General features: G+C 40.4%; 2 protein-coding genes across 2 annotated transcripts; one reads left to right on the top strand and one right to left on the bottom strand.

The window, feature by feature from the left end:
• Positions 1-34: 34 nt before the first annotated feature.
• LOC144647206 (putative E3 ubiquitin-protein ligase DTX2) lies at positions 35-17,109 on the bottom strand. Its single transcript, XM_078506971.1, has 7 exons — positions 16,776-17,109; positions 15,496-15,960; positions 12,958-13,019; positions 12,052-12,213; positions 11,625-11,789; positions 10,685-10,774; positions 35-1,873 (listed from the first exon to the last, which is right to left on the bottom strand). The coding sequence occupies exons 1-7, from the start codon at positions 17,002-17,004 to the stop codon at positions 1,658-1,660; spliced, it is 1,389 nt and encodes a 462-aa protein (XP_078363097.1). The 5' UTR covers positions 17,005-17,109; the 3' UTR covers positions 35-1,657.
• Positions 17,110-17,236: 127 nt separating this feature from the next.
• LOC144647210 (uncharacterized) lies at positions 17,237-20,449 on the top strand. Its single transcript, XM_078506975.1, has 3 exons — positions 17,237-17,516; positions 17,585-17,635; positions 18,845-20,449. The coding sequence occupies exons 1-3, from the start codon at positions 17,381-17,383 to the stop codon at positions 19,840-19,842; spliced, it is 1,185 nt and encodes a 394-aa protein (XP_078363101.1). The 5' UTR covers positions 17,237-17,380; the 3' UTR covers positions 19,843-20,449.
• The last annotated feature ends 5,840 nt before the right edge of the window (positions 20,450-26,289 follow it).

Genomic DNA, 26,289 nt, shown 5'->3' with positions numbered 1-26,289 from the left:
AATAATAATTAATAATTTAATCATTGGAAAAAACCAGCGAGAACAGAACAGCGCAGATACTTGCTACATTTTTAGAGAATTGACACAAAATTCTGACAACTTGATTTAGCTAAACTACTTGGGATACATGCAGGGCTTGAAAAAAATGCTGTCCAGTGGTTCAGGACAGGTGGATTTTCCTGCTGGGCAAGGAAGTTTTCATGGACAAGGACCCAAGCAAGCTGACTGCCAAGGACATCATAAAAAAGTTAACTAAGACAAGTATGCAATTGCCCTGAGCAAGCAAATTTTGATTGAGAGGTGCTTGTCTATAAAGCAAGCTGGAATTCCAGTTTTTATCATGCCCTGTATCTCTCTCCTCTGCAGAGGAAACTCGGAGAGGTTTTCGGAGAATCAGCTGTAGGAAGTAAGTGCAGGCACAAGAAAACGAAGTGGATCACTCTTCTTTTGCGCCTGCACTCACCTTACCCAGCGGATTTTTACAATGAATGCACCCCTAGGGAACCTCTGCGGAGGAGAGAAGCTCTGTACTTGATCCAACAAGGGCTTCAAAGATGGGTTTGGGGTGGATTAGGTAACTATCACTTGAAACATCTTGTCAGCTTCTCTAGTCAAGAAAGGAATAGACAGTCTCTGAAGCTTTTATACAGAATAAAGGTAAATACAGTCTGTACATGTAACAAGATCCAAAATACATTGTCCAGAATACTATACAAACATTGCAAATACATGTTATAACAAACTTTACATCTGTGGAGCAACTTTTAACAAAGTAATTGCAAAGAACACTCAGTAAAATTGAATCATCAGTGGGATTCAAGCTCAGAAACTTTCCAATACTGGTGCAAAATACTACTTTATTACAAACTGAGCTATATATATGACGCAGTGGAGTGTAGCCAGTGACAAGTGACTGTGAGTCTTACTGAACACTCGTATAAGAGAGTGAATTTTTACATCTTCACATATTATAAATTATTGATGAAGTTATTGGCCCAACATACTAACATAATTTATATCAGCCAGTTACTACAAGTACCAAAACCTTGTCAACATGTTTGAGAGCATGCTACTAAGTAAGTGTCCATCCGCTAATCTACAACCCAGTGGGGGGGGGGGAGGGCAGGATCGAGGGGCACTCAAAAAAGTATTTTACCAGTAAACAGGAGGCCCGCTCTCCCTTAAGGTCGGAACCCTTAGCCTTTCATAAACCATACATAAATTAACCGTTCAACCGATATTTTAAAAAGCCCTTTTTAATTCTCAAATGACATTTTTTCCTTCTTATTTATGTCAACTAGTGGAATCTCTAACCTTTTATATAACTCCAACATAAAAATGGCACCCCAGAATAGAGTGTCCATTTAGACTACTATAGGGAGTACCCCTACCCAGCCCCCCTTTAATGCATAAGCTGATTGGTCAAATTAAACAATTTTAACTTTCCTCTAGAAGGGTTAACAAGAACATGGACAAACTAAGGCAAAACCCAGAAATATTTACAGCCTTGAAACCATTAACAAAACATTAAAATCTTCTCCATAGTCTTTTCCTCATAACATATCAAAGCTGCTAAAACTAGAATAATTGAATTTACATTATACTATTTCCTATAAAGTTTACTTGGTCCATGACATATCCTGGTGCGTGTGCCCCTTTAACTGTCGTCTTCAACACCCTGTGCTGCTAGTTCAGCAAGAACATTGTCTAAATAGTTTGGGTCAGGAAAACCATGTCCCATATGGTTTGAAAATGCTTCCGTTTTGTGATGAATTTCATTCCAAACCACTGTGCCCTCTTCACCAGTTGTTGAGGAAGTGCCAATGGTGAAAATTAGTCTTCTTTGCCAAGCTTTCTTTAGAAGCTCCAAAACCTGTCAGTAAAAGAATTAGGGTTAGGAATCAGTTAACATTTCACAAATCGACTATCAGAACCCAACCAATCAATCATAATCGGATTATCAACTAAATAATAACTACTATAAAAATATTTTTCTTTTAAAAGTGCTTACAATGTTGTTCTCGTTTTGCGAAACGTTTTGAGAATGACCCCTTCATCTGTCGCAAAGTGACGATTTTGAACTTTGCAACTGATGAAGGGGTTACATTCCCTAAACCTTTTGCAAAAGGAGAACAACATTTAAGCACTTTTAAAGAAAACAACATTTGAATTTATAATAATTGGATTATTGCATGGGCAACATTAAATGAGGTAAAGCTGAGAGAGGAACCTGCCATTGTTACGTTACCGTTGCGTTACTCGCGTTATGATTACATCATCTGATCCCGAGTTCCCGGATGAACTCGTGCTCGTGTAATTCCTAGAGAATAAAATAGTCAACATGGGCGCCGGCGTGTCCTCATTTATTCATCGATAGAACCGAGCATAACCTGGTGTCAGAAGCGGTTTAGCTTAGCATCCAGCCTCGACTCTTCTTTTTCTTTTCTACCGAGCGAGCTACTCGTCGAAAGCGCTCCAACAAATACGTCAAGAACAACTGAAAGCTTCAACAGCATTGCATCACTCGCGCCATGCCAAAACACGACAAGCCCATCCTCGATGTACAAGCCGTGCGATCTAATCGTGACCACTACCGACACTGGGAAACCCGGTTCCACGACTACTGCTTACTTGAAGGGTACAGAAACCCTGCTAAAGACAGACTCACCGAAACGACCGATCATTACATCCCCGCGAAGAGACCCTTCGAACTAGCTGTCCTTCGTAGTGCAATTCCTGCCGCTGAATGGAACACTCTAGACGACGTTATCGCGTCCAAGATACCAGCCGACGACGCTGGAAAACCCTGGGTCTGGCTCCAAAAAATCAAGGAGCATTATGTTGGCGCTAGCACCTTGATGCAGGATCGTTACCACTTCTGGACGAAAATGTCACAAGCACAGCAAACCTCCATTTCAGAGTGGGAAACCGCAGTACGTACCGCCGCAGGCCGCTGTTCTTTCGGTGCACACGCAGACCAATTCATGAGGGACAAGTTTCTTTTCGGCCTCAACGAATCTTTTAGCCGTTTCCGAGAAGATATCTTTTACAGAGATGGCCAGCGGAAACCTGAGGACCCACCTTTCACCCTGGCATTTGTGGTGAGTCAAGCCATCTCATTTGAAGCCGCACAACACACAAACACGCTGTTGGCTAGCTCAACCATAGAAGAACAGGTCCACTACACCACATCCACGTTCTTTAACAAAGGCACCCACAGCTATCCTAGCAGATCTACTAAACCTCCCAACAGGCCCTGTTTTTTCTGTGGCAGCAAACAACCACACTCCCGTAACATGTGCCCAGCTTCAGGACAAACCTGCAACTACTGCCGCAAAACAGGCCACTTCGCAAACGTCTGCCAACAGGCTGCCAAAGACCACCGGAGCTCGAAACCAACCTCCCAAAAGCCTATTCCACCGGACCCCAGGCAAGCGCACATTCGGATGATTGATCAAGAGGAAAGCTCCTACGCTCCTTCTGAGGAAGGCATTCAATATGAGAACTGCTTCACCCTCTCAGACCAGCAACCAGGTTCTAATGCTGACACCACTCCATCGGCACCGCCCCCTCTCCACCGGGCCCAGGCTGACAAAGGCCATTTCGTTTTACTAGACTTGACAAGCCCAGACTCTGGCCATAGCACACAGGTCCCCTTCCAGATAGATTCAGCAGCTTCCTGCAACACACTGCCATCCAGCCATCTCCCAAACATGCCCTGGGCTAAAGTTCTGCCAACCAAAACTGTGATACTACCCTATGCCAGTCCACCAATCAAGCCTGTTGGTCAGGTCACTCTTAAAACCAGTAAGGGCAGCAAAACATGCATCCTCACCTTCCAAATCATCAACACAGACCAACCAGCCCTACTCAGTACAGAGGCCAGCAAAACACTTGGCGTGCTTACTCTAAATGCTGACTTCATAAGGAAATGCTCCACAAGCACCACTCCACTTCCCCCAATGACTGGCCCTGAAACGTCTCAAGAATCGGCAGCTGGGCCACCCCCGGCGCCCCCCAACACTTCAATGCGGATCTGGCCTAAGCTAGGAACTTTAACACTGGATTTCATTTCAAAGAACTGCACCTCGCTCTTTCAGGGACTTGGCTACCTCGGCCCACCTGTTGATTTTGACCTGGATCCAAATGTCAAACCCTCTCATGCCCCTATCCACCGCCAACCCATCTCAAAGCTGAACGCTATCAAAACGGCACTGGATAACTACGAGGCCACCGGCCAGCTAGTACGAGTCTCCCAGCCAACAGACTGGATATCCAACATGGTCATAAGAGAGCGAGAACCAACCCCTACCAAGCCGGGGAAAATTCGGATCTGTTTGGACCCATCACAGACCCTGAACAAAGCCATACGACGCCCCAAATACATCATCCCAACCTTGGAAGAAAACCTTCACAAACTGCATGGGGTAAAATACATATCCGTGATCGATGTCAAGGAAGCCTTTCAAAACATCCCGTTGACATTGCGATCTTCCCTGATGACCACCATGTTCACACCATGGGGCCGCTACAGATGGACAAGACTTCCATTTGGCATATCGTCTGCATCCGAAGAATGGCAGCGTCGCATCCATATGGTCCTTGAAGGACTCCAAGTAATCAGCATTGCCGATGACATTCTCATCCCGGGCTGCGGCGCCACCGACACCAAAGCCAGAATGGACCACGACCGGAACCTCATTGCAGTACTTGAGCGGTTCGAACAGCATCATGTCAAGCTGAATGTGCACAAAATGAAATTTCTCGTCCGTGAAGCAACCTTCATGGGTCATGTTATCACCACAGATGGTCTTCAGCCCAACCCGGTCACCGTTCAAGCTATAGTCTCCATGCCCACTCCAACCGACAAACACGGAATCCGCAGATTCCTAGGAGCTATCAACTACCTCAGTAAGTTCTGTCCGCAGCTCAGCAGCGTCACCCAACCCCTACGCAACCTCACCAGGGAAGACACGCCATTTTTATGGTCAACAAAACACCAACAAGCCTTTGACGAAGCCAAAGCTCTCGCCACCTCTGCACCATGCCTGGCATACTATGACGTAAATGCACCAGTTGTCCTTCAAGTGGACGCTTCAGATTATGGTCTTGGAGCAGCACTCCTGCAGCCCAGTACACAACATGGTGACAGCATCCTTGACGAGTCTTCTCTACAACCCATCGCATACAGCTCCAAGAGCCTAACCCCGACCGAGCAGCGTTATGCACAGATTGAAAAAGAGTGCCTGGCCATAGTTGAAGCTTTTAACAAATTTGACCAGTGGCTTCTGGGAAAGTCAAACATCACCGTCCACACTGACCACCAACCCCTTCAGTCAATCTTTCAGAAGGACCTCGCCTCAGCGCCGAAACGCCTGCAGAAAATGATGCTTTTCCTACAGCGTTACAATTTTACTGTGGTGTACCGAAAAGGTTCTTCTTTACACTTAGCAGACACCCTGTCCAGAGCCCCGTGTCAAGACAACCCCGCCACCCCCTCCATACCGGAAACCTTTCAAGTCTTTCGAGTGCATCTTTCTCACTTGGACCCCACCTCGCCAGCCCTAACTGACATAACTCGCGAACAGCTACGCAAAGCCACAGCATCATGCCGAGACATGCTACTGCTAGAACAGTACATCGTACATGGTTGGCCACCAACTAAAGAACACCTACCCCACCAACTTCAGACTTTCTGGCATTTTCGTGAAGAGCTCAGTGTTTCAAATGGTATCCTCCTCAAGTCTACTCGTGCCATTGTACCTACTGCCCTACGGCCAAGCATGCTGAAAAAGATCCATCAGTCCCACAGATCAGCTGAATACTGCCTTCGTTTTGCTAGAGAAGCAGTTTTTTGGCCAAACATGTCCAAAGACATAGAAACATTTTGCCAGATGTGCCCTACTTGTGCCCAGTATGGAAAGCAAGCCACCACTGAGCCTATGCTCTCACATCCTACCCCCACACTACCTTGGCAATTTGTCTCACAAGACATATTCGAATTTGAGCAAAAGCAGTATTTGGTCACTGTGGACCATTTCAGCGATTTCTATGAATTGGATCCGCTGATCAACACTCAATCCACCACCATTGTTGAGATCACCAAAGCCCACTTTGCCCGTCACGGCATACCTCTGCGTTGTCTCACAGACAATGGCCCCCAGTTCATCTCAAACGACTACAAGAAATTTGCCCAGACGTATGGGTTCGAACACATCACCTCGTCACCCTACTGGTCCCGCAGCAACGGCAAAGCTGAGGCAGCTGTACATGATGCCAAATCTACTCTTAAGAAGTCCCACGATGTTTACCTGGCTCTACTCAACATACGAAATACGCCTCCTCGTGGCTATTCCTTCTCCCCAGCCCAGAGGTTAATGGGCAGACGTACTCGCTCCACACTCCCAACTTCAGAAAACCTGCTCAAACCCGAGCCTGCAGATCCTTCGACAGTCAGCTCCGAAATCACTCTCCGCAGAGAAGCCTCTAAATCTCAATATGACAAGTACGCACATCCTCCTCTACCGCCACTACCATTAGGCTCCCATGCCTATGCAAAGCCTCGCCCATCTCAACGGGGGGCTCCTTGGCTCTATGGTCGGATCATCGACAATCCATCGCCACGTTCGTACAACATAGACACAGGCAACGTCATCCTCCGCCGAAACCGGGCTCAATTGCGACCAGCGGCGTCTCCACGAAATATCCCTCAGCAGTCTCCAGCATTGCCGTCCTTCCAGCCTATCCTGCCAGAAACACCGATCACTCCTGCTGCCCCCACTCCGCATATGCCAGATCAGCCAACAGCAGCAATCTCCCCTCAAGCTCAATGCCACACCCCTCCGCCCGTCACGGAGTCTACCCCTCAGCACCAAGAGCAGCAACCAAGTGAGAGCTCTCCCAGTCCTGGCCCACTGACCCAAGAGATGCAGCAAACTACTAGATCAGGAAGGCCAATTCGAAAGCCAAAGAAATTTGAGGACTTTAGTCTTTACTAGAAAACATAGTAACTGATTTGTTCCACACAAAAACAGTGCTTAAGCTACCTCACAGGAGGAACATTTTTATTACCTCACAGGAGGAACATTTTTATTACGAGTGTTTCCTTTTCATATCTCTGAGACACTGGTTTGCATTTGTGTCAGATTCCAGAGACGTTCTTTGTTTTGATTTTTTTATTCGGAGAGGGGGGGATGTTACGTTACCGTTGCGTTACTCGCGTTATGATTACATCATCTGATCCCGAGTTCCCGGATGAACTCGTGCTCGTGTAATTCCTAGAGAATAAAATAGTCAACATGGCCGCCGGCGTGTCCTCATTTATTCATCGATAGAACCGAGCATAACACCATTACTCAGTCACACGCTGTTTTGCTGTATTTGCTGTACACAAATTTTAATAGTTCTACTTGTTTTCTCATTTTTCTGCAACCATGTATTATGCATCAACCATAACTGATTACAGGTATCACAATGTTTAAAGTTTTCAAACAATAAATTGATTGTCAATGAAAAGCACCCAATTTAGTAAAATTATACAAGAGCTTGGATGAATCACTCCCTTGCACTCCTATTTACTTCTGAACTCCTACACATAGTCAACCTTCTGAACTCTTACACTTTATCAACCCTACCTTAACTTATATGGAAAAAGGTTTCACACTGAGGAAGGGCTATGTCCAAAACGTTTGCGTAAACTCCTGGGTAGTCAATTGATAAAAATTGATATCGGAAAATCAATTGATAAATCAATATCTATCGATAAATTGATTTTAAACGATATTGATTTTATCAGGCAATTGATAAAAATTGATACCGGTACTCACAAGTCGACGAAGTGTTAATTTTATCGATTTTAACGGATTCATTGATTGCTATCGGAATTGATAAAAATCATCCTGTTTCCGTTGAGGGAGCATTGAATGTAGATTTCAAAGGTGGCAATAAAATGATCTGTTGACAAGTACTGTACAAGAGACAAAGGAGACTGCATCACGATTTTATAACTGATTTTATTGTTCGATTGGGGATTACAAACGCAAATGTAAATTATTTTAGCCTTGTTTGGCTCAGCTTCAATCTTATCGTCCAAATTTTCTTCCGGGCCCGGCATCAATAAAATGCAAGTAGTTTACATTTTCACGGATCATATCAGATCTTGTCCACCCAGGGAAAACATTTTCAGAGCGGAAATTAAATATTTTAAAACCGTAAAAAACTACTAATCAAAGTGGGCGGAGACAGTCTAACTTGATGCGCGATTAATTAAATCTTGTTGGTGTATTTTTAGTTTGTCGGTCGGCTCGCAAAATAAAATATATCAGCCTCGTAGATCGCCACTCTTCAGTTTCTAAATGATTGTATCTAAGGACTGAGCTGTAAGATATCACTTTTTCCACCGTTGTGTTCAAATTTGGTGATTTGGGGATTGTAACCGATAAATGTTCATATGTATATTATGCGCGGCATTTGTTTACATTTCGGTGTTTTCCTCTGTCGCTCAGCTACTGGTGATATCCTGACAGTGTTCTCAAAAGTCTGCTTGTTATATTTTATTCAGTTTATACTACAAGTACTTGCAGGAATATTGCATAAATACCATACTGTTGTGTGAAATGTATCTCGAACGTAACTGCATCGTCCCCAGGCATAATTGCCAAGGTCTTTGTATATTCTCACGCGTTATTAGCTAAAAATAGAAACTACATCCAGACGAGAAACAAACCTGTGACCTACATATTTTATACACCGTAAATAAAAATAAACTCAAAATTATAGTAGATACTAGTTTTTTTCTCGATGATCGCGAATATTTACAGCCGTTTTCAGTGTTTCGTAATGCACCTATCAATGTTAAGTCCGAGGGGGGGGGGGTCAGGCAAGGGGTGGGGATTTTGACATTTTCTATAAAAAAATGTCAAATTCCCCACCCCCGGGACAAAATAATTGGTCAAAATCCCCATGAAAGGTGGTCAGATGTCCCTTCAAACCTTCTATATATGACCAAAATCCCTACCCTGGGGTCATCACATACGATCAAAATCCCTACCCTGGGGACCTACCTCACGATCAAATTCCCGTGGTTAGCCCGACCCCCCCCCCCTCGGGCTTAACATTGATAGGTGCATAAATAGCCCCTACTTTCAGACATGGAAAACAAACATGATGGATCAAAACCCACTAATCATAGTCCACTAGCGTAACCTTTTGAACATTGTTAAGGTTCATCTGGTAGGCTGTGATTGGTGGATTTCGATCCGTTTGCTTGTTTAGCATTGAAAAAGTACTATTTTTGTCTCCCGGCGGCAAACGAGAGACCCGAGCTGGACATCTTGATATGACTTGTAGATAACAGTTAGATATTCGTCTTGCTGATCCACTGCTCCTGGTTTTTCTGCTTCAAGCGGACACACCGTCAGTTTCTGTTTACTGGGATGGTAAATTAGCGTAAATTTGAGGCTCAGGGAAATTAGCTCATGGTGTACGTAAAGACGAATTTGTTACATCGCATTTGCTTATAACTTTTTGTACAAATTTATGACTAGTCCTGACTTCTCTTGCAAAAGCGCGTTGACCTATAGCTAATTCTTGGTGGTTCAAGTCTAATATCCGCTCACGAACAAGAGAAAGGTAATGCTCGTCCATTATCGTTTATGCCGCCGTTCGCATTTTCACGAAGTTGTATGTTTGCTGTGGACAAAAAATAAATTTGTTATTTCAATTTGAAATAAATATGTTTTAGTAGCTTCAGACGTATTGATTGCTTCTTTTCTTTCTACTTACGAAGCCCTTGGAAATTTATTTTCTGGCTGCTAAATAGATTTTTGTAGCTTGATTTCATTTTCTGGCTGCCCCTTAACAATTTCCCGCGCACGCGATTAGAAATGGTCTGATTAACTCCGCCTCCCAATCAAAATAGCCGGTGTCACAAAAGTGTCAAAAAAATATCAAAAATCTTGCTCGGGTGGCAACGGTAGCGCGCTTCGCGCTGTAATCGATTTTTATCGATTGTTATTGATTATTGATAGCCCTGATTGAAAAATCGATAATTATCGATTACTCACAGCGAAATCTTTTATCGATTTTTGAAACAATTAATTGATTTTTATTGATTGTTATCGAATGTTATCGATAATCAATATTATCGATTGACTACCCCGGGGTAAACTACACAAATTGACATTTTTGCAACCATTTTTTTTAGTTTTTTTGTTTTATAGTACTACAGTCAACTCTCATTATAGCGGACACGCTCGGGCATTGTTTAGTGCCCATTATAGCGAGAGTCCATATTTGCGGGAGCCATTTCCAATCAAACCTCTCACCGGGGATCTGGATTTTGTTCGTAATAGCGAGTGTCCGCAATAGCGGGGTGTCCACAAGGCGAGAGTTGACTGTACCTCTACTTAGCTCCAGACAGCCACACCCTCCCTCACTCCTGTAAGTCACACCCTTTTCCCCTCCTTCCCTCTCTCATCCTCTGTCCAGCCCTTATTCAGTCATTCCCTCTAACCTTCACTCACTCACCCCTTCCCTTGCTCATTCACTACATCACTAGCTCCATCCCACCAACCCTTACTGCCTCATCCACTTTGCTGTAACTGGAGCATTAGACAAGATCCTAACTAACTGCAGTCAACAGTCTTATTTTTAAAATTCTACAACCCAAAGGAAACAAAGTTACCTTTTTCCCTTTCTGGTTATCAGGTAGATAACATGTTCGTGGGAATCCTCGCGCACTGTATCTACTCCCTGGATTGGGATGTTCTGGTCCCTGTGATGAAAACAATTTACAGTACAACCCTGTTAACCTGATGACAAACTGGCCACCAAAGGCTGGCACTAGTATTGGGTGGTAATATTGGTATATTATTGTTGGTGACCGAGACAAACAAAACAAATTTTGAAATCTATAATTCTACTAAATAAAGCTCTGGAAATTACATATCTAACCTACATTTCGCTCTAAATATCTCAATAAAGTTTAATGAAACGTTAATCGACTCATGTGTTGTATTTTTTTCGCCTGCGCCGGCTGTTCTTGGCATTTCTTGTTCCGGCTGTTCTTGTTCAAGCCCTGATTGGTGAATTTGAAACGGCCAGCATGTTGGGAATTTCTCTGGTCGCTGAGTTGAGCACCGATCATAGTCAGAAGGCCGTCTGCATGATTTCAGCGTGGATTTTCTCGGAAACTGTTGGAGGGATGAAGTTCAAATTCGGCGAAGAGATAGAGCAACAACTCACCAATCGATAGCCGTCATCAGATAGGTGAGATTTTCAGTAGTTTGGCGTTAATTCCGGTTTGAAGTGGAGTAGGTCGCTGCTGGCGGCCGCCGACTTGCAAGCCTTGTCTCCTCTTTTTATCTAACCGGCCTTCGGCCGGCTAAATCAGTTAAAAAGGCGCTTAAAACGGCCCGCGCAGGCAAAGAAATACAACAATTGAGTCGATAAACGTTTCATTAAACTTTATTGAGATATTTAGAGCGAAATGTAGTTTAGATATGTCATTTCCAGAGCTTTATTTCAGTAACCCTTATAGATTTCAAAATTTCGTTTGTTCGTCTCATGTCAACAACAATAATTAACCACGAACACATAGGGTGGTCTGCCTGTGGTTTATGTACCTGCACTCCTCCTCTGAAGTCATAGACAATTGTTATCATTCCACAGTCAGGGTGGCCAGGAAGGCTTCTGTGCAAGTGCTGCACATCCATACGACCATTTGTTGGTTGATTACCAAGTTTAATGCCATGAATTGCTTTACAAGTAGGGCACTGTAAACTGCCATCCTGTGATTTACAGGTAAAAAAGTGTAATATCTTGTAAATGGTCTCAGAATAGAATTATTAAGTTAACTTAATTTTAAACAGCATAACAATATTGATTCTAAAGACCAGCAAAAGCCTATGTCACTCTATTCATCTTAAATGATACAAATATACAGGACTAGAAAAGATGATGACTAGCTGAGATGTCAAGCACACAGTGTCCAGGAAATTTATACCATTTATCCTCAGTTACTACAAAGAAGGCACTTTTCCTCCTACTTACTTTAGCTCCACTATCATACATTGCTTGCAGACAGGAAGCGTGAAAAGCATGTTTGCATTGGTTGAGCTGTTTGATGCTGGAAGGTTGTGCTTCTTCACTCTTTTCAGATTCCTCATCAAATGAGGAGATATTGCAGAGCTTTTCAAAACAAATAGCACAGTCCTGTGAAAAAGATCATAAGATTATCAACAAAATTAATATCATGAAAAATTTTATTTCTGCAATAAAATGCAAAAATAAAATACTTGGATTTATAATGAAAAGAAAAATAAAGAATTGACTGAATGTATGCTTCTTGATGCTATAAATTTTCAGGACATCATCATCAGGTATGACATACACACAGTGCATACTGTATAATTACAGTATGATACGGTTCAAATTTATCTTTGGGTTAAAATTTTTCAAACCAGTATTTATCTTATTTCCCTCATTTTGATAATGAATATGAGACAATAAAAAACAAACATCTGAACTGGTTTGAAAAATATTAAACCAAAAAAAATAGTAAAACATATACACTCAACAGATTCTATCCTGCCAAAGTGAAACTGCTGATCGTGAGAACCTTTCAAACTTTAGGATCAAAACTAACCAGTCAATAAGTCTACCATGTCCCAAAGCACATCTTCCACAACTATCATTTGTGTTTTTTAACATGATTGGTTCATTTACTTCGTTCTCTATTGACATTTTGATTGGTCAATTTTGTTCCAAGAGTTGAATCTCGATAACTCAAACATTTCAAGGGAAATAATTATTAGAAAATACTTTAGTTCTTGGGAGTTTGAGTTATCAAGTGTAAATAATTAAGAAAAGCCTTGGAGGGGAATTCAAAAAGTTTCAAGTTATTAGGTTTCAGCTGTAATTGCACCATAAGAATATTCACAGCTACAGTATTAGTACCTCATCTGGAGCTGTTTCCAAATCATCACAGAATTCAGAGATTGGATCAACAGCTGTGGCACCTGCAGCAATGAAGAAAGTAGAACCACAAATAAATCATGTTCAAAAACATGCATTCCCCTTAACTGATTTTCATTTTTTTTTTTTTAATGTTAGTTCTGCGAATTTTGCAGTATTTCAAGACAACTATATATTTCAAACAGTCAGTTTTGCTTCTCAAACAATTGCCTTCTTCAAATTTTCTTGAAACACCTGTACACATAGTTGGGCATCTAGTAATCAAATAACCCATCTTGTACCCATATGTATACTAAGATACTTAACAATTATCCTGCGAAATCGCGCGGAATATCGCCTGATACTGTCGATTGCATCTACCTGTGAACGCACGCGCTGAAAACATGTTTTCAAATGACGTCAAACGTCAGCGTTTCAGGTGTCAAACTGTGAAGTTTAGCCGACCGAAACGCAAACTTTTGCACTCAAAATACTCACCATAAACACTGAGTACGGGCGAAACTTTACACTAGAAATGATTCAAGTGAACCTGTGTATGCATATCGACACAGATCAGCATCAGTTTCTCAGAAGAAGTTTCTATATCTAATCTTTCCGCCATTTCGAAACCGGAATGTGTTGAATTTTCAGCGCGAAAGTTGCCGTTACGAACTGCTAAACTTCAAAGTTTGACACCTGAAACGCTGACGTTTGACATCATTTGAAAACATGTTTTCAGCGCGTGCGTTCACAGGTAGATGCAATCGACAGTACTTAGCCGACGAGGCCGTAGGCCGAGTTGGCTAAAATCAGACAATATTCCGCAAGATTGAGCAGGATAATTGTTTTATTATTCAACAAATTGGCAACGAAACACATTTTGCACATAGAAAAACTGTAATTAAGCAGCGCTTTACAAGATTTCGGACGAATCTTCGCAACCTAAAAATATCGCAGGATATCTGTTATGTACGGATGACAGATATCGTTAACATTTTGACCATATATGGGCAGCGCGCGCATCTGTTGAATAATAAATGTACATAACCTGACACAGAAAAAAATCTTGTCCCAGTTTGTCTGGACTAATTTTGCATCTTTAATTACATGCAGTATAACCAGTACCAAATTTGTAATATGAGAGAATTATCCACATAACTAGTGGTAACCACAGGTTAGAAAGTGCGGGCCTTGATGCACTTAGAAAAGGACGCACTCTCGATAAATAAATGATAAAATGGACAAAAGACAATTATTCCGAGTAATGCAGCACGCAAGGAATGCATGTTTTTATCGTTTCCTATTGCCGCGAACCAATCAAAGTTGTTTTTCGATTGACAGTTTTGGGAAGTGTAATCGAGCATGCGGCGTGAATTGAGATGTGATTTTTCTCAGTCGGTAAACTCGCTATGTTGTGCTCGCCTTTTAGTAACGTGGCATGATTAATGATAAATCACTGGACAAAAGACAATTATTCTAAATAACACGTCACACTTAATTGTTGCAAACCCACCGCGAACCAGTCAGAGTTGTTTTTTGATTGAAAGTTTTGTGAAGTGTAGTCGAGCACGCGGTGTGAATTGATATGTGATTTTCCTTGGTCGATAAACTTGCTATGTTGTCAGTCAGTGTTATAACGAATTTCTTGAGAATAACCGTTGTTGTTGTTGTTCTCTCTGCCCTGGTTTATCTGTGATACAATCACAGCAAATTTTCTCAAAAGCAACACCCACAAAACAACGTCTGCAAATTGTAATGTTTGCAATCTTCCATGTGACAGAAGCCTCGATCTTATGTGACAAACTGTTGAGAGATTGACTCATCTTTTGCATTCTTATCGTTCTTGGAGAACAGATTTTTCTCTTCCGGTGTTACAACAAACTGTCATGATTGACACATGTTTCGCATTCCAATCGTTTTTAGTGGAAGAACAAAATTTTCAACTTCTGCTTTCTGTTCGCCTTTTATTAACGTGGCGCACACGCGTAAAACCCAATCCGCTGGTCACTGTCAAGATTAGGGTTGCGGGCCTCTCTTGAGCCAGCAATAATGTCTGACCATTGTTGAGAATATGGTTAAGCCCTTTTAAGCCCATAACTCTTGATGGTTAAATCCAAATCTGTAGCATGAAGAAGCTAGGAGTATTAACTACTCCACACTGGATGGGATGTTCGTTCATCACAGGTTACTCCCTAGTATTTCTGTCAGATTGTCCCAACAATTTGCTACCTACTCAATTATATGACTGGATAGAGAGATCAGAGGTTAACTTTGAAAGTAAAGTGTCTGGCCCCAGAACATAACACAATGACACCCACCAAGACTGGAACCCAGACTGTTCTATCTGGAGTCCAGCACACTAACCACTAGGCCACTGCATCTCCCCATGGTTTAATAACTGAGTATTATTTACAAGTGGCTCTCAGGCTTGTTGATGATTTTCTGTATTCTCATCAAGAGTTGGCTTGATAATGTATTGAAATTACAAGGCGAAATTAGATATTGCTCACTGCTAGAAATCAAAGGGCTAACATACTGTACCTTGGGAATGCTCCTTTTTTAATTTCTTTGTGCTTATCGCTGTACTGGCAGATTTTGTACCTTTCTTTGTAACAGTAGTTTTCAAAGGTTTGGTATGACTGGAAACCATGCGACCATTGATCGCAGTTGATGCACTAGCCCCCTTACTCGGAGATCCTCTAGTAGCATTCAAGGGACTTGTGGCTAAAGGGTAACTCTGACCAGATAACCTTCGCACTTTCCTTTGGAAACCTGTATGTTTATTTGTCTGCCACATATGAGAAAACTGTATAACGTTTGGAATGCCAACTGGAGTATTGGATAAATCCAGCACGTTACTCGAAGAACTCGATTCTTTTTCAATTATTTCAGATGTGGGGATGTCATATGCCATCCACGTCACGTCACCATACCATTCCCATCTTATTCCCTGTCCTGGGAGGGAATTGCTTGGGTAAACACTTCTCTGAACCTTTCGTATCATCCCTGAAATTGATTACATTTGTTCAGTTTGGATTAAAACAAAAGTTGATTTAACGGGTTTGGTGTAAAAAGGGCAGAAGTGTTTTTTGCCTCAAATGAACATTGCCAAAACACCTGAATTTCACATGTTGGTTTGCTTACGCCTGTGAAACATTGCCCTGGTTTTATTGTCGCTAGCTTTTGCTTCATTTTTAAGAGATAACACATGCAAAAAAACCGGTTTCTCCAGTCGATGTCTTTAGTAGTTTCTTTGTTGTACTAAAATAAAGGAACTCCTTAAGATGCCAACTGGAAAAACCAAGTATTTTTCATATGTTATTTCTCAAAAACAAAGTTAATGCCAGCAAAAAAACAGTACACTGTTTTGACTTATGTAAACAAACACACACACACAAAATTTGGAGTTGTTTTGGCAATGTTCATTTGTGGCAAAATTACTACCGTCTTTTTGCACCAAATCCTTCATTTAACTATGTGGTCCACTCAAATGACAGACATCTATACCATTACAGCTACAGAGAGACCTGTAATAGACTGAATTAGTAATAATTTTTGTTTGTAAGTTAATGAATCACATTTGAAGTTTAAGCCCTGGCCATTTGGTTATGTTGTGTTGCTTATTTTCTAGTTACATGTAATTTTTATAGTAAATTATCCGCCATAGATATTTATTGTAGTAAAAGTTATTCATTAACTTAACCCTGTTCCACTTCCGGTTTGCTCTTGAAGTGACTTCAGAACTTATTATAAATTTCAATATTTTAAACCACTTGAGAAAGTAATCAAATTTAAAAATTGCACTATGCAAGACTCTTTACCTGTTCCTACATTCATTTGTTCCATACTGACAAGATCAACTTCATAGCAGTGCAAACTAGAACAACACTTTCCCAAACTGACTGTGGAGTTTCTAGACGCTCTTTGCTTGCATCTCGAGTAGCTGTCTTCTAAGAACTGGGCAACGGCAGCTTCATAAGGAATCCAAAGCTTAGATCTTTCTTCCCATTCCCAAACTACCACTCCGCTTGGTTGGGATGAGGAAGCCATCCCCAAACGACAAGAAAACGCTACAAAATGGTGTGAATTTTCCGAGGAACTTTCACCAAAAGCGAAAATCAAAACAAACTTTTCCCGCCTGGGCTGCTTGGGCACCACGCCTTTTTACGGTGACACCAATAGATGATTATTTATGATTGGTTCATCGGAGAAATTCTTTGCCAATGAGAAGCCTTCTTTTATTGGTTAGTGATGACGTAAGGATTAATTGTGACGAAACTGGTTTGCCGAGAAATATTTGTTCTGCTGCTCGTGGCAACGGCGAAGCAGCCATATTGGAATAGATGGTCAACTAAAGTGAAGGGGTTGGGTTTTGCGTCTTGTTATCTCCGTTTGATCGCAACTTACCACTCAACGGAGTTTTAAAATGGCTGGAACATTAGCTCAGGCTCGTGTACAGATTCAAAATGCTGAAAGTTCTATCCTTTTTATGCAACAAGAACATGCGAAAACATTACAAGGTCTGTACGCCGAGATCAACAAACTTCAGAAGAAATGCGGAGGTAAGGAACGTTAACATGCTTACTTTACATCCGATTTCGTGGTAATAATATATTTCTTTTCTTTCTAGAAATGACCTTCAAATTGGCGATGAATGCAACAAGTTCTAGTGGCGACGAAGGTAGGTTTTGAAAATTTTGAATCAACATTTGATGTCGAGAAAAATACGATAATTTTTTATTCGCACTCAATACGCTCTCAAACGGAACAGATGTTTTCTGTAAGCTTCGTCTAATAAATTATTCTTTCGGTAAAATGCACGTCTGAAAGCAATTAATCATTTAGCACTGACACCAGAGCCGTTCAGATTGGTTTTGACCAAATTTTTGTGGTAATTATTATCACCAATATTTTTGTTGACCTTCTCTTGATAAACTACGAGCCACTGAAAATTACTGATTTGGTGGATAATGTTGCATTATTTTGTTATTTTTATGAAATCATCGTCTCGTTTATTTCTACGTTAAGTAATAGTTTTACTTATTTTTTGGCCTTTATTCAAGACCGAGTTTACTCTTGCATTGTAATGAAAGTAATCTTTCATGTTTGGCCTTCTGTCAAATAACATTTTTCTCCATCATGGCTGATATTTGGGTCATATTTCCATTCCTTCCTGCTGATAATGACTGCTGAATAAGCAGCCCAAATAACATTTCTTTCCAGTAGTTTAGCCAATGTCGCCAATCAAAACCTCTTATTAACCAAGTGCAAGGTCTAGACCATGTTTTTGCTTTCTTGTTATGACCTTGGCACACAGGTCATGCAATGGCTAAGAACTTTATTTGTCCCATTACCTCAAAATCTTCGGCACTTAGAGTCTCGGGCTTGGATTTTTTAGAAGTAAAGTCTCGGTCTCAGATTTGATAAAAAGGCTAAGTCTCGGTCTAGAATTCAAAACCTGAGACTCGCTGTCTTGCAAAGTCTCAAATTTATCGTTCTACACTCCGTACAATGCAGGTATTGGAAAAAAACCCCTTCAGACAGGCAACTCTCAAATTTTGCTTAGCCATGACAGTATCATGCTTTTCAAGTTACCTTTTTGTCTTAAAATTGTAATTTATTGAGTAGACAGCCTGTGTGAGCCCTTGATCACCAAGCAAATAACTTTTGTCTAAAAGAAAAAAATCTACTTGCCCCTGACAACTGGCTGGGACTTTTTTTCAAGCCCTGCGGTGGAGTTGAGAATATGGTTAATGACAACAAATGAGGTTGATTCTCCCAACTTAAATTATAAAAAATGTGTGAAAACCAGTAACGAGAATTTTTGTGTTCATCAGCACTAAATGGTTAAGATAATTTCATTTATTTTTTACCATTATCTTGTTTGCAGCCCAAGTGAAACAGTCTTTAGATGAGTCACAAAAAATACTGACTGAGTTAAAAACTGAGAACATTGAACTCAAAGGAATCATCGACGTAAAAAACAAGAGAATTGTTGTTCTTGAAGGTCAGCTTAAAACGTTGGATCAAAAGTATGTCAAAGATTTATCAGAAAAAGAGGCTAATTTGACTGCGGTGGCTAGAGAACTTGAAAAGAAATCAGACACTGTTGCATATCTTACTTCGCAACTTCATAGTAGTAAAATAAGGCAGTCTGGAAAACATCATCAAAATAAGCCTTCAAGTGGTAAAAAGCCCACAGAAGCATCTCATGAATCACAGGAAGCAAGATTAGAAAGCACTACTGCTGGTGAAAAGGTTTCGTCGTCAGATCTGGTATCGTCAAGGACACCTGCACCACCAAGAGAAGGGACTCCTTCAAATGTACAGCGACGCTATCGACGATCTACAACGTCTCCAGTCCCTCAGTCACTAGGCGCCAAGATGAAGACATCTAGAGCTGTGGGAATCCAAGCTTCGCCAAACGAGATCCAACTTAATGTAGCACCAGTAAAATCTAGCAAAGGCATGCCCTTACGTCCAAAAAGAGCGTCATCTCCTTCAAGACCAGGACTGGGAATTTCTAAGGGTCTCCAGCGATCTGCTGGAAGGGATAGACCATTACCTGAGGATTATGTGGAATTCCTGAGAACTGGGAATAGAGCAGATCCGCAGGTAGTTGTACGAGCTGCGCCTGAGCCCCTACCTCCAATTTCTTCAAATGAGAGACTTGCTACAACGCCAAAATCTCCATATACTGGAAGGGTTCAAATGAGTAGTCGGCATTCCTCCCAAGGGGTACCTGCAACTATTTACAAAGTAGGACCTGAAGGAGATAGCTCTACAGCAGTAGAAGATGTTGGAAAAATTATTGTTTCACCACTGAGTTCACCTGAGAAGGGATGGCGACACAAACAACAACCACAACAACAAAATGGACCTGACTAGATAAACGTACACATATAGCTTTCTCTAAAGTGTACTGAAAAGACAGAATTTCACCTCAAGAAATAGATCATGTACATTTACCTGTAAATAGCGTGTATAGCTTTTAATATTCCCAGCTTGTTCTTAATTGTTATCTGTTTTAGTGATTAAAGTAGTTTTACATATTTGATCAAAAGTAATATTTTGTACAGTAATATATAATGATAAATCAAAGTTTGACAAATGCTCCTGGTAGGGGCAGACTGATTATAACGTTATTATCAAACTCTAAATTCTGATTCTCTTTTAAGTGAGTGCAGTTTTTATTGCTCAAAAAACTCTGTGTATTATTATGGGTTGTGCTGGAGAGTGTTTGTGAAATGCTAAAACTATGTTAAAAATGTACAGTTAATTAGTGTTTGTACGAGCATGAAGTTGACTAAGTTATTTCAAAAAAAAATATTATGTAGATAAAAAAAACTGTAGCATACAAATTATTGTAGTATAAAAAGTGAAAATGTGATTTAAATTTTGTGGTGACATTGTAAACAACTCAGACAAGAGACACGAGTGTCATTTGACACCCATCCGAGCTTGAAGTTGTATTAAAAAAAGGCTTTGAAGCTTCCTTGTACATCTATTATTTTTATTATTACGAATTTATCGCCCAGGAAATTTGATGAAATTATACCTTGAGGAGTTTCAGGGGACATTGTAAGAAGATCTCCAAATCAGATTACAAAGTTAAAGGGACTATGTCACGGGGATTTTGCAGATGTTTGGTCTTAACTGTTCTGAAATTATTGGTAGGCAACTTAACCCTTAATAAACCTTATCTTTGAACTCCTAAAGGAATATATAACTTAATTTGCGGATAGAAATCAAGCTTTGGCTATAAATATAGATATTTCGAAGACGCGCGGAAACAATTTGAAAACGTTTGCCTAATATTTTTAAATTGCAATCCGTTTCCATCCGAGCCATTCGCAGCCAAAGATGCAGTGCTCTAATATAACAATTTTTAATAAAAATAGGCCATTATTTTTAGGTTTCCTGTGATAGAAATATAAATTTTGGCGGTTCAAAAATCAGTTAAAATCCGTGACATAGTCCCTTTAAATGCAAAACAAGACAGGGAGGCAGACAATGGATTTCTGAGCCTGATTGTAACTGTTGTGGTTTTAATTTATCTTTAGTTTGAAGTTTTTCAAACCAGTTTAATTTTTGTTTCCCTTTGTTATGGATAACGATAATAAATATGAGAATGAAAATCAAACTGGTTTGAACATTTTTTTTAAGCCTAAGATAAATTGAAACTACAACATATCTACCAGAGCTAACTTTCCGCTGTATAGTGCTTTATCCCAGGGGGTAGATGGGGTAGGGGGTGGTTTAATATCAAGGCTGAGAGCCTTCTCCAGCCCTGCTTAATATTTAATACGGGAGGCTGCGGCTCGAGTTTCAATCCTTACTCTGAAATACTGGGATTCTAATAAACATTTCGCTTTTATAATAATATTTATATTTGGATGAATTGACTGCTCGGTGGAGTGGGTCTTTTCAAAATATGATGAAAGGCCCTTTAAACCACCTAAATGGCAGTTTCCCCTTTCCATCCCTATACTCCAGCTCTTGTAATACCTACCCCGTTTTGTGACACCTTTTGGGCAGAGCCTTCTTTTGTTGGAATGCGCAACCCAACCCCCCAACCGCACCCCACACGCTGGTTAGTGCTAGCCAGTCATGGTCCTGAAGGGATAAAATGGGAACTGGGATTTGGGTCACTGGGACTGGAGTTTGGTCCCTGAGAATGGAAATAACAGACTCTTACGCTCGTTTGGCATGGAACTCTCATGTACTTTCGTCGACTCTCGTGCGCTCTCATCGACTTTGAACGTGTTCAAATTTTTCATGAGAGTCGATGAGAGTTTTCTCTCGTTTGGCCCGAGTTGATGAGAGTTGACGAAAACTCTCATGAGAGTCGACTCTCATCCTCGTTTGGCCCGTGCTTTACGCTAACGCAACAGCCTTCAGTGAAGTTAGAAAAAGGGAAAAAAACAGGTTTTCTTTGTATGACGATGTTTTTCCCGGTTTGCGTTCCTAATTTTCTTTACCTCTAATTACGATCCAAATACTTCACTACATTCTTCACGCTCTATTATAGAATCAAATTCATAAATAGCCATCGCACTTGACATTGACACGGAACTTGAAAATGCTGTCATGAAGACAGCCAAGCGTTTAACTTGTTCTCTGCTTATATCGCTAGTTACTACTAACATCGTTAATTAGTTTTGAACTGTTACTATAGAACCTGATCGTGAAGGATTTTTTCGAAAGTTACACAGCTTCTTAGTTCGGAACCTTTAAACGTGAATGTGCAGAGATTGGCGATCCCTGCATGCGATCCAGTAAGAAACCCAGCCGAGTGCAGTAGAGAATTCTTAGGCTGGACGCCCCTGAGGTCATCGCTGTAATGGATGTGACAAGGGCAACAAAAAAGCATTTTAATTCACATTAAAAAAACAGTTTGTGGTCAAATGTGATATATGCCCAAGACCAAAATCGTAAGGCTAAATGCAAGGCAAAGATTTATCAGGACTGAAATGGGTTAAATCTACGGAAATACAGTCAAATCTCTCTAAAACGGACACCGTCGGGACCGGCTTCAACTGTCCGTTTAAAAGAGGTGTTAATCTTATAGGGAGTTTAGTTACAATAAAATGACTGAAAAACGGCTGGGACGGGACCAACACCAGGTGTCCGTCTTATAGAGGTGTCCGTTAAGAGAGAGTTGACTGTATGCCAAAAATCTAAATGCTGAAACTGAAATCTCAAACTGAAATGACAGAAAACTGTCGAGAAACAAGTGTCGGCGAAAACAGAAATCTGTCATAAATAGCAGATTCCGAAAACAGAAATCCGTCGAAACCAAAATACCGAAAAACTGAAATACGAAAACTAAACAGCGGAAATGCCTAAACTGAAACCTTGAGGCCAAATTAGAAAGCTCGGGAAGTTCTTGGCCGTAAAGGAACACTGGTCACTTTGCTTATTGCAGAAAGGAGACAAGTCGAAGGAGAAACTCTATCGCAGTAAGTCATGTTTGTTATCAGATTTTACAGTATTAACAATATTTATTTGCAACGATACCGAACGAGGGGAAAAGGACGAAAAGAATATTTCCTTTTTAAAACAAATTCCATTTTGTTTTGCATAATACGTAAAGTATTTAACACAAAAAAGCCGAGCCACAGACGAAATGTTTGTCAGAAACCCGGATATCAGAAAGTTTAATGAAAATTTAACGCAAGGCTAGGGTGGGAAATTTGTTCTTGGGTTTCTTTAGTCGCAAGCCCCAGTAAAAAAATATGAGTTTCTCTACTGGGTGATTTTATTTATTCAATAGGTGGTTTTCACTGTCACGCCGCGAAAAACAGTAAATCCAAAACTATTGAGTAAAAAAAATCGCGAATATCAGGTTGTAAAAAACTGCTATATAAGTAGTAGATAAAATATGAGCGGGAGATCTGTATGGGCATTTAAAATGGCGAGCCGTTAGGCGAGCCATTGTAAATGGCCATACAGATCGGACGCGAATATTTTATTCTACTTGTCAAATGAAAACAATAAATTGAATGCAAAGTATTGTTATGTGAATCAGTAGAGATCTGTATCAAAAGTTAATGAATACTAATTAGCTGAGCAGGAGTCTGTATCAAAAGTTAATTCTATTGTTTGATTTGTATTGGGTTTTACAGTTGTGTACATGTGATCTGAATACTGTGCTGGGATTGGTTTACACCCTCATGAATAATTAATGAATTTTACAATTACTATATAAACTTCTTTTCCATGTCTCGGGTCTGTACGGTATTCCGTACGCGAGTTATCCGAAAAAATGTTCCACGCAAATTAAGAGAGCACAGATGGAAACGCCATGTTGGAGTCCAACTGCTTGGACTCCAACTTGGCGGCCGGAAATCAATGGAAACATCTGGCATTAAATTCTGCCACAAAAAGCGGTCAGAACACCTTCATGAACAAGTAGACATTCACATAAACACTTCCCACAAAACCTCAACTGTCCAGATTGTTAAAAATCGAAGGATGAAGCATTTTTCAAGGAAACGTGACAGCCTTCCAGCGGCCATATCTTTGATCTCGTGTGGCGTGAAACTACGAAATTCAAAATACTCTATCTTAAAGACGGTGAATGCTATCGAGCTAAAAACCTCCAACAAGATTTGTATTAAGGACGTCTAATAGCCAGTGAAGGAGAAAAACTCAGGGGTCTTGCGATTTTTTCAATTTTTTCCAGGAATGTCTGTAAGCTTATTTCTTAGAGTCCTGATAATCTTGGAGAATGTACCTTATTATAGGAAATTAACGATACGTGTTATTAACGCGAATTTCAAAAATTCGCGTTAATTTTATTGATGTTAACTTTTTTACTATAAAAGATTTAACCAGAACTTTTCTCAAATTTGCGTTGATTTTATTACGCGTAAATTTTGTTCGCGTTTTTAAAGTGCTTCGTTATATTCCTATAAAAAGGGTATTCCAAGAAAGTTTTATACGACGTATTGTCATCTGATTCATATTCATCACTATAAAAATATTCATATTATATTTTCAAATTGTTAATGTTGTCAAGGTTGCGAATTTTTTGCACGCGATCCAGGCTTTGTTATCCGTTGTGCGAGTTCGCTGCCTGGGGGCGTGGGGCGAGCTAGAGTGGGTTTGGCGAAAACTCCCATCTTTCCAACATTGCCTGTGTGAATGACACGCGGACCGACCGAAAAACCAACCGAAAGTTTGTGTACGCTTTCCTGATAGTTGCGGTAACTGAAAGGATATCTGATAATTTTCTTCTTAAATGTGAAAAGACGATAAATTAAACCATCACCAACAAAACTGTTCAGTGAATTTATTAATTCCGTTAACGGTCAGAACCGTGATTTGTTCCCTCGGTTGACAAGATTTGTAATTTTTCAAACAAAAACTCTTTAAGTGGAGACCTTCAGAAAATATACTTTAGTAAATCGATGATATGACAAAATTCTCGAATCTGATTGGTTCTTAGCACGCACCTGAACAAGTCAGTCTCCCGGTACAGTCGTCCAATTTTGTTAATCACTCGTATGAGTACAGACTGAATTAAACTTCGCTCCGTCCTATTAACATAAGTTATACCGGATGCAGAATTTGCACAGTCTTTTGGCTTTTAAGGGGTTATTAGTACGTTTGCGTAGAACAGTCAGAAGTACTTATCGAATGCGCTCCACAAAATATCCGCTCTGCAAGCTGAACTTGAGCTGGCTGGCAAATTTAGGAATGAGATTGAGCACTTGCTGGGATGGCTTTCTTTGGAGAAAATTTGCTGGCATTTTGTAAAATATCGATTGCACCACGGGAAAAAATCATTCAAAATCTTTCTGCTGGCTAAAACGAGGCAAAGCAAAACGAGAATTGAATAATTAACTTACTTGATGTAAACAATAAAAAGTAATCGTTAACTTTATTTCTATTGTTTTTGTCGCTTTATTCTGCTGTCACTGAAGAGACAAAACAGATCTGTTTCCTTTTTCGACTATTTTGCTTGTTTACAAGCAGAAGTAGGAGATTAGGAGTGATGTGGGCAAAATTTGGAACATTCTTGTCTACTCTCAAGGGACTTTTTTAATTTCTCAAGGGACTGTTTTAATTTCTCAAGGGAGTTCTTTCCGCTTAGTGGGCGATGAAAGGGTCTCTTATTATTATTGCGTCAACACTTCCGATCTCGTGTTAAAGACGTGACTTGTCACATATTCCGCTGTAGGTGATGAAAGGGTCTCTCATTAGTATTGCGTCAACAATTGCGATCTCGTGTTAAAAACGTGACTTGTCACATGTATAAACGTTATATATATTAGTTATTTTTATGCGTGAGTATCTCAAATGAGATATGACACAACTAATCGAGAATGTGAGTGGTTCAGTGTTTCACAGTCTAAAGCGTTGTACTAGTACAAGCGTCTCACTCACTGAAGCCGGGCGCTAATATTTAACCTAAAATGATTAAGAACGGAAATTATCTTTTCTTTCACAAACTATTCGTCGAATACACTCCCTTTGTTCGTCTTTAAATGTTTTGTGAACAAAACTCTTGAGAGATTTTCTAAAACCTAGAAGAACTCGCTTTCTACTTCATTCCGCTCAACCTGCGCTCAACACCCGCCATGATAACAATTGTTTTTGTCTACGTGCGATATTTTTGGACCGGAAATTAGATTAAAAACGTGACTTGTCACATGTATAAACTTTATATAACAATTATTTTTATGCGTGAGTATCTCAAATCCGATATGACACAACTAAGGATTTGTTTTCGCGACAATCGATTGCGTTAGTCACGCTTAACACGAGTGAATAATCATTTATTCGCGTTCTCAATTCAAGGGATTTCTTTTCGGTGTGCGTGAACAA

Source organism: Oculina patagonica, chromosome 3 (assembly GCF_052425735.1).
Source record: "Oculina patagonica isolate OP01 chromosome 3, crgOcupat, whole genome shotgun sequence".
In the NCBI taxonomy this organism is placed as follows: domain Eukaryota; kingdom Metazoa; phylum Cnidaria; class Anthozoa; order Scleractinia; family Oculinidae; genus Oculina; species Oculina patagonica.
Note: the sequence above shows the minus strand (reverse complement) of the source record. Positions and strands in the feature narration are given on the sequence as shown.

Excerpts from the sequence above, each read along its gene's own strand:
- LOC144647210 (XM_078506975.1), top strand. The coding sequence starts at position 17,381 with ATGGCTGGAACATTAGCTCAGGCTCGTGTACAGATTCAAAATGCTGAA. Across the intron at positions 17,517-17,584 it reads ACTTCAGAAGAAATGCGGAG|AAATGACCTTCAAATTGGCG; the intron begins GTAAGGAACGTT and ends TTTTCTTTCTAG. Across the intron at positions 17,636-18,844 it reads AAGTTCTAGTGGCGACGAAG|CCCAAGTGAAACAGTCTTTA; the intron begins GTAGGTTTTGAA and ends TCTTGTTTGCAG.
- LOC144647206 (XM_078506971.1), bottom strand. The coding sequence starts at position 17,004 with ATGGCTTCCTCATCCCAACCAAGCGGAGTGGTAGTTTGGGAATGGGAA. Across the intron at positions 12,214-12,957 it reads TGGAAACAGCTCCAGATGAG|GACTGTGCTATTTGTTTTGA; the intron begins GTACTAATACTG and ends TCTTTTTCACAG. Across the intron at positions 10,775-11,624 it reads ACTTCAGAGGAGGAGTGCAG|GGACCAGAACATCCCAATCC; the intron begins GTACATAAACCA and ends TTTTCATCACAG.